At 68.6% G+C, this 7,967-nt stretch overlaps 2 protein-coding genes across 2 annotated transcripts in view; both read left to right on the top strand.

Moving 5' to 3' along the window:
* F751_1253 (DNA repair helicase XPB2) overlaps nucleotides 1-2,106 on the top strand; it is a gene marked incomplete at both ends in the record, with an annotated part of 5,682 nt that extends 3,576 nt beyond the window's left edge. The window contains 5 exons of the mRNA XM_011398548.1: nucleotides 196-503; nucleotides 698-1,034; nucleotides 1,306-1,393; nucleotides 1,693-1,819; nucleotides 1,950-2,106. Coding sequence (XP_011396850.1) covers nucleotides 196-503; nucleotides 698-1,034; nucleotides 1,306-1,393; nucleotides 1,693-1,819; nucleotides 1,950-2,106 — 1,017 coding nt within the window. The remainder of the gene's footprint in view (nucleotides 1-195; nucleotides 504-697; nucleotides 1,035-1,305; nucleotides 1,394-1,692; nucleotides 1,820-1,949) is intronic.
* A 903-nt stretch (nucleotides 2,107-3,009) lies between these two features.
* The window catches only part of F751_1252 (Separin), a gene marked incomplete at both ends in the record, with an annotated part of 7,454 nt that continues 2,496 nt past the window's right edge, over nucleotides 3,010-7,967 (top strand). The window contains 7 exons of the mRNA XM_011398547.1: nucleotides 3,010-3,096; nucleotides 3,449-4,128; nucleotides 4,313-4,997; nucleotides 5,109-5,918; nucleotides 6,294-6,552; nucleotides 6,733-7,468; nucleotides 7,621-7,722. Of these exons, the coding sequence (XP_011396849.1) occupies nucleotides 3,010-3,096; nucleotides 3,449-4,128; nucleotides 4,313-4,997; nucleotides 5,109-5,918; nucleotides 6,294-6,552; nucleotides 6,733-7,468; nucleotides 7,621-7,722 (3,359 nt within the window). The remainder of the gene's footprint in view (nucleotides 3,097-3,448; nucleotides 4,129-4,312; nucleotides 4,998-5,108; nucleotides 5,919-6,293; nucleotides 6,553-6,732; nucleotides 7,469-7,620; nucleotides 7,723-7,967) is intronic.

The raw sequence follows: 7,967 nt of genomic DNA, 5'->3' as shown, positions 1-7,967 counted from the left end.
ACCCCTCGTCCCCACCCCTCGTCCCCACCCCTCGTCCCCACCCCTGTCCCCACCCTGTCCCCACCCCTGTCCCCACCCTGTCCCCACCCCTGTCCCCACCCCTGTCCCCACCCTGTCCCCACCCCTGTCCCCACCCTGTCCCCACCCCAAACTCCCCCTTTCCACCTGACGTCGCACCCCGCCCCACCCATGCAGGTGATCGGCATCGTCAAGGCGCACTGCAAGCTGGGCCTGACGGCGACGCTGGTGCGGGAGGACCACCTCATCACCGATCTCAACTTCCTCATCGGTCCCAAGCTGTACGAGGCCAACTGGCTGGACCTAACCCGGGCGGGGCACATCGCCAACGTACAGTGCGCGGAGGTGTGGTGCCCCATGACCCGTGAGTTCTACCGCGAGTATCTGCGCCCGGGCACGCCCGTCACCCAGCGCCAGCTGCTCTACGTCATGAACCCCTCCAAGCTCCAGGCCTGCCAGTTCCTCGTCCAGTACCACGAACGGCGGTGGGTGGTGGCCTCGCATTGTCTGATTTGAGGAGGGGGTCCTCGGGACGTGGGGAGGGGCACCGACTGGCTGGCACCCCCGCACATCTACCCCTCCCCTCCCCTTGTCTCCCCGCCCCAACCATGTCCCTTTGGCTTCCCAACCCTTCCCTCCAACATCTCCTCCCCCCAAAATAAAAACCAAATCCCAACAGGGGCGACAAGGTCATCGTGTTCAGTGACAACATCTACGCGCTGCGCGAATACGCGGTGCGCATGAAGCGCCCCTTCATCTACGGCGCCACGGGGCACCAGGAGCGCACCCGCATCCTGCACGCCTTCAAGCACAACCCGGAGGTGAACACCGTCTTCCTGTCCAAGGTGGGGGACAACTCGCTGGACATCCCCGAGGCCAACGTCCTGGTCCAAATCTCCAGCCACGCGGGGTCCAGGCGCCAGGAGGCCCAGCGCCTGGGCCGCATCCTGCGCAAGAAGAAGGCGCGGCTGGGGGTGGGGGAGGCCGAGGAGTTTGACGCCTTCTTCTACACCCTCGTGTCCAACGACACCCAGGTGGGTGGGTGGGTGGGGGGGCGGGGAGGTGAGGAACCAGAGGAAAGAAGGCGGACTGACATGGCAACGGGGAGGAGGGAGGAGGGCTGTGCCCGCTGGTCGGTGAAATTCCAAGCCTGGCCTCGAAGCAAGAGGAGGGGGGTGCTTTGAGCGCGAATGCACTGCACTGTAGCAGAGTTCTCATCGGACAGAACGAGTAAATTCACCTCCTCTACCCTTTCAACTTGTCCTCAAAACTCTTCTGGCTCCGCAGGAGGTCTACTTTACCAGCAAGCGGCAGCAGTTCCTGGTGGACCAGGGCTACAGCTACAAGGTCATCCCCTCCCTCCTGGAGAACGCAGGTGGGCGGACGCGCGGGGCGCATGCCGAGCATTTTGTTGTGACGTCGTGAGGCTGGAGTGGTGCTTGCGTACAGGAATCATGATCAGGGACGCTTACATCCCACCAAGGGTGGTCCCCTGCTCGCTGCCGGGGTTTTGCCAGACTCGGCCCTGCCCTCAGCGTCACTCAGCCGCCCCTCCTCCCAGTGCCATGGTCTTGTTTTCCATAGCTTACAGCTGATCACTTCAGAAGTCTCCTCTCTTCCCAACAAGTATCAAGTAAAACCTCACACATTCAAATCTTGCTACTTCATGCTTAGGTGGTGAGGAGGGGCTGCTGCTCAGCTCTCTGGACGAGCAGCTGGATGTGCTGGCCGCCATCCTGGCTGCCAACGAGACCGACATCGGCGACGAGAACCTGGCCGAGGTGGACGGCGTGCCTTTGAGGTGAGGATGATGAAGGAGCCGAGTGTAGTTGGGCATCCTGCCAGATAGCAGTGTGACCTGGGTGTGACCTGCTCGTGGCACGCGCTGTGCAACCTCAGTACATCACAAACTCCCCGCATCCGGGCCACAGGAAATCCGGGGCGGCGAGAAGAACGGCTGGCAACATGGCCGCCCTGTCTGGCGCTGCGGGTATGCGCTACATGGAGTTCGCGGCGGGGGCCGGGCGACCCAGACCGGCCCTGAAACAGGGCCAGGGTCGGCTGGCCAAGCTGCGCAAGAAAGGGTAGCAGGCGTGACGCCAGGGACCAGTGCACACCCTAGGCATGCTGCCTGCCTGTTGTTTTAAGTCGGCTTGTGAAGTTCAGGATGCGTCCTTGCTACTCGCAAGGCTCCAGAATGGGTGTGCCGGTAGAGATCCCGGTCCCCTGGACACCTTCATGCTGTGCATGTTGCGCCCTAGCTCAATTCCAAATCACCTGTCGCACAACCCCCGGCAATGGCGACAGCGACACCCAAGCAGTCGAGGGCTCTCAGGGGATGAGCTCGCGTCGCTCTGCATGGGGTCAATCACCATGCTCATCATCTGGTCCGCGTAGGCCAGACGCCATACATGGCGACGCCGGAGGCCCTGCTGGAGGGACTTCGCGGACCGGACCTCCGTGGCGCAGTGCAGGATGTGGACGACTTCTTCCGCTCCACGGCCACCAAGACCTCGAAGAATACTCTTGCAACCAAACTGCTTACTCAGATACCAGAGTTTGTGGACTCAGCGGGCCCAGATGTAGCCTCTCTGTCGGAGCTGGCCAGCACGGCATGTAGTGTGCTGGAGAGCACAGGCCGTGCACCTCCTCTTAACCAGTCGTTGAAGCTGAGATACGCATTAGTGAGGGCTCTGGTGTCGCACAACCACCTTCCAGAAGCACATACTCAGGCTGCAGCCCTCTGCGCATCATTCCAGAGCAGGGTAGGGTTCCCAATACCAGCAGCCCTCTGCACCCCTGCCATTGGGGGCCTCCTCACACTTGCCCTCTGCTGTGCCAAGACGGGATCAGGCTGGGAAGATGCCTTGAAGTTCATAGAAGCTGCACCAGCGGTCCTCAGGTGCGTGCGCGACGCAGGCTTGTGTGTCTGAGACAGTGCAGTTTTGGATGTCTGCTGTTCACATGGTGAAACTTCTACGCCCTCTTGCCATGCGCAGTCAGAACGGACTCAAGAATGCATCCGACCATGCCCAGGCCTTGTCTGCCTACCTGTGCAAGGCGAGTCTTGGGCAGGGGGTGCGGGATCGAGTCTTGCTAAAGGCTTGAACCACGAAGCCCATGGCAGCCCTGAGCAATCCTAGCAAGCTCCTTACTAAGCCTGCCCTAGTACACCCGCCCCTCCATCACCAGGGTGCCGCCCAGATCAGGTCCTCGGGCGCCTGGGCTACCTTCCCGACCTGGTTGGCAATCATGCTGAAACTGGCCGCAGACTTCCCAGGACAGTCTGGTGTCCTGTGTCAGGCAAGGACCAGCGGCGATTGCAGAATTGCCAGAAGTCCCACCAGTGACAATGCGGTAAGAATTGATCAACACATCATCCGAACTCCAGGTCTCAATTACCCGCACCTACCCTCCCTCCACCCAACAGGCAGCCTCGGGTGCGCTGCAGACCTGTCCGGATGAGCTGTTGGGCCCCTGCCTGGCGCCCATGCAGCCAGTGCTCTGCGCCTGTGCCGCCACCGACCCCGCCCTGCCGCTCGCGCTCTGCAAGGCCGTGGCGGGACACCGCCGGCTGACGGCCGCCGGCGCCGCTGCCTTCTATGCCCTGCTCGCCGCGCTGGCGCCCTCCCTGCCGCCAGCGCCCCTACTGGCGCTCCTCGTCCCCTTACTCGGCGGCCCTGCAGCCCCCATTTCGCTCCTGGACCGAGTGGAGTGCAGCCTGGCCGAGCTGCGACGGGCCTGTTGCCCCGTCAAGGACGCGGAGGCCTGCCTCCCCGCCCTCAACGCCCTGCGCCGGGCGGCCGCCGCGCGGCAGGCCGACGCGCCGGCGCTGAGCGCAAGGGAGGGCACTGTGCTGGCACGGGCGCTCCTGGTGCTGCCGCTCGTCGTGTACCGCGCGGCGGAGGCCGGGGCCAGCCCGCCCCCCCCGGAACGGCGCCATGCGGCGGCCGCGGCCTGCGGCGTCGCCGTGAGGCTGCTGAGCTCGGGGCAGTGCAGCGGGCTGGAGGAGATTCTTGTGGACCTGGACATTGCAGTGTCCGCCCTGTGCGGCTGGGGAGGGCTGGCGCGGCTGTCTGAAGTCGCTGACGCCGATCCAGACACTCTCGGGTGGGCGGGTCCGAGGCTGCCATGCCGTTTGGAAGGGCAACCGCGCTGGTCGCCTTGCTCTGAAGTTGGCGAGTATGCCTTCGTGCCATGGTCTAGAGACTACTACTCCTGGTCATACTGCGTTCTGCACACCGCATCACTGACCCCCTCAAATCCCACCTCCCTCCCCGACATCGCCGTGCAGGCATGGTGCGCCTCCCGAGTCGCAGGAACTGGCCTGGCTGTCCGGCTGCCTGGCCGCCGCCCACATCGCGATGTCCTCCCACCCAGCCTCAGAACCTAGGAGTCGGGACCATCCCAGACTGACACCATCACCCATCACTCTGCTCGTGTCGGCCGCCAGCGTGGCCCTGACCCGGCTGAGACTTTCGTGCGAGGACAAAGCAGCTGCCGCAACCTGCACAGCCCGGGCACGAGCCGACGCGGCGCGGCGGGTGCTGGAGCTGGCCCGAGCGGCTCCAGACGAGGGCTCTGCCGTGCTGCGCCAGGCCGCTGCAGCGGCCTTTGCCTGCTTCGTGCTGTGGGGCGGCGAGGGTGGGTCCCTGGGGCCGGAGGTCGCCGGCGCCGTCGGCGCGGCGTGGCCCGCGCCCGGCCTGCCGCACGCCGTTCTGACGGTCTTGGGTCGGCTGGGCGGTGGCAAGGCGGCCCAGACCGAGGCGTGCCTGCTCTTGGCGGGGCAGAGGGAGGAGGACGCCGTCGCGGTGGCAGCCTCCCAGCTCCTCCTGCAGGAGGTCTGGCCCGAGGAGGAAGGACTCCTGAACCACGCCGCAGCCGTGGCGCGGTGCGCCGCGGTTGGGGCCTTTCCGGCGCCCTACGACGCCGAGGAGGCCCTGGCGGGACTCCTGGCGCAGCTGGAGAAGGGTCACAAGGTGCGTGCCTGCATGCATGCGCTATCCGAGAACTCTGGCCTTCACGGTGTCCGTGCTGGCGGATGCAGATCGCTCTTGGTCACCCGCACACCCCTCCCCGCCGCCGCACAGGACGGGAAGGCACGCGCCCTGGCCGCCGAGCTGCGCGGCCTGCGCTGCTTGCTGGCGCTGCGGGAGCTGATTCGCGCGGGGCTGACGCCTGGCGTGCCTGAGGTGCCGGCGGAGAGGCCCACCGAGGGAGATTCTGGCCCGCCCGGCAGCTCAGCCGACTCACCAAGCGCGACCGTCGGCCCTGCCGTTCCGGACCTGCCAGCCTGGGCAGCGGCGAGGGCGTCCCTCGCCATCGCGATCGAGTCATTTGAGGCGCCGGAGGCCCGCGATGGTCGTGAGGGAGCCACTCGGTGTACTCGTTTGACGGTTCGAAGAGTGGCGCGCCTGCTGGCCTGGCTGGCGTCTGACGGCGGGCTGGCACTCTTTGACCCGGTGGATGGGCCAGCGTACCTGGCTGGCGACGAGGACGGCAGCACGGGCGAGGACCATGAGGAGGAGAGCGACGGCCAGGCGGAGGACAGCGACGGCGACGCCGGCCTGGCCTCTGGTGACGACGCCGGCCTGGCCTCGGGTACCGCTGCCACCGGCGCTCCCCGCCAGGCAGCGCAGCTGCGTCGGGCGGCTGCGCTGAGGTGGGCGGCGGAGCGGCACGCCCTGCGCTGCGACCATGTGCTGGCGACGCGGTGCCTGGCGGACGCGCAGCGCCTGCTCAGTCCGCTGCTGTACGACGGCGGTGCGGGCGCCTGCGTGGGCGCCTGGTGCCGGGCCGCGGCGCTGGCAGTGCCCACGCTGCGCGCGCTGAGCCAGGGCTTCGACGCCCTGGGCCTGGCGGAGGAGGCGAGGACGGCGCTGCGGGAGGCGCAGCGTCTGGTGAGCGAGGGGATGGGGTTGGGAGGGTGGGGGCGTTCATGACCGGGTCAAGGACTGCCTGCAGTGCCTGACCACAGCAGGGAAACGCCGCGGCGAGCACGTCCGGACTCACCTGGCATTCAGAGACACGCTTTTTACACATGGATCCCTCCTCGAGGCTTCTCTTTCTCCTTACCGACGCCTCAGGCTGCCGCGCTGGGCCTGGGCGCGGCGTGCCTGCGCCTGACCGAGGACCTGGCGGCCATGCTCACGAGGCACGGCCAGGCCGCGGCGGCAGAGGCGGCGGCCGCGGCGCGGGCGGCGATCGTCGCCCGGCTGGCGGAGGGGACGAGCCGTGCAGAGGCAGCAGACCCCGCAGCCCGACGAACGGTGAAGCCGGCGGACGGCGCTGCAAAGAGACTGGGTCTGGCGCCTCGCACCGGAGCCCGGGAGGAGCGCGAGGCGCTGGCGCAGCTGGAGCGCGACTTCTCGCGCTCGCCGGCCACCGCCGCTGGCGCCAGCCTGGAGGCGCTCGCCCGAGGCCGACCCTCGGGCGCGGCAACCAGCCTGGGGGTGCAGGCCCTGTGCGAAGCCGCCTGCGCTGCGGCGGCCCGCGCCCTGGCCCCTCGCTCAGAGGGGCGCGTGGCGGTGTGGGGTGCCGGCGCTGTACCGCCAGATGGGCGAGGGGAAGCAGGTGCTGAGGCGGGCGACGCACGCGATGAGGGTGCCATTGCGCGGGCCCAAAGCAGGAAGGCGGGATCGACGCGTGGCTTGGCCGCGCCGCACCGGGGCAGGCGGCAACCCCCCGGTCCGATCGCACATCCCCCCAAACCAGAACTCGACCCGATCCTCTGGCGTGCGGTCCTGCTGTCCTCCTCCCTCCCCCGCCTGCATCGCCGCGCGCTACGCGCCGCCGCGCCGGTGCTTGCCGCCGCCGGCAAGCCCCACCTCGCCGCGCTCTGCGTGCACTGCTCGCTGGGCTGCGCCCTGGCCCAGCAGCGCGCGCTGGTGCAAGGGAGGCAGGAGAGGACGGCGGTGGACGGGGAGTCAGAGGACGCGGCAAGTGACCCCGCAAGCGGCGCCCGCCTGCCACTGCTCGGGCTGGACGGGGCGGCGCTGGCACGCCTGGCCAGGCTGACCGACGACTGCCTGGCCTGGCTGCTGCAGGGGGCCGATGCAGTGCAAGATGAGTCGGCGAACACACCGTTGCCCGACGCCACGACGCGCGCCTGGCGGGCGCTGTGGCACCTCCCCAAAACATCCACCGCCGCCCCGGGCCTGCCCAGGCTCCTGGAGCGCCTGGAGATCGAGGCGGCACGCCTCCTGGCCGAGGCCCTCCACCGCCTGGCCGGGCGCTCACACGCCGCACTGGCCAGCCTGCAGGTCTGGGGGTCTGGTGAGGAGGGCGCGGCGGGGTCCGCACCGCAGACCCTGCTCCTGTGCCGCCTGGAGCGCGGCGCGCCGCCCCTCATGCTGGAGCTGCCCCTGCCGGAGAGGAGCGGGGGCACGGCGCGCGCTCTCGGCGAGGACCTCGACGGCGATGCCGAGGGCGGCCCAGGGCCCCAGACTAGGTGTGCGGATCTGTCCGAGGCCTTGCTCGATGGGACAGCCGATCTGTGGTGCACAGCATGCATCGTAGACCTGTGCAGTTTTTGGAGCTCCCCACCCACCCCCTCCCCTCTCCCCCGACCCTTCTCAACCCGAACTCCCGCCCGCACCACAGCCTCGTACATCGCGGGGTGCAGGAGATGGAGCGCATCGCCGCGGCGTCCACGGCCAGCATGCGCGACCTGCCCACCTCCACCCCCGCCCAGGCGCGCGCCTGGTGGGCCGCCAGGCTGGCGCTGGACGACGCGCTGGGCGCGCTGGCCCGCGGCCTGGGCGCCGACTGGCTGGGGCCCTGGCACGCGCTGCTGCTGGGGCGCCCCGCCGCGCCGGCGGCGGCGGACGGCGCCGCGCCGGACGTCACGCTCGCGCTGCGCGCGCTGGACCCCGCGCCGGGCGATGAGCCTGCGCTCCGCCGCCTCCTGGAGGTGCTGGCACAGGCGGGGCTGGGCCCCGAGGAGGCCG

Source organism: Auxenochlorella protothecoides (genome assembly GCF_000733215.1).
Source record: "Auxenochlorella protothecoides strain 0710 unplaced genomic scaffold scaffold125, whole genome shotgun sequence".
NCBI classification, from domain to species: domain Eukaryota; kingdom Viridiplantae; phylum Chlorophyta; class Trebouxiophyceae; order Chlorellales; family Chlorellaceae; genus Auxenochlorella; species Auxenochlorella protothecoides.
This window is presented reverse-complemented; position numbering and strand designations above follow the sequence as displayed.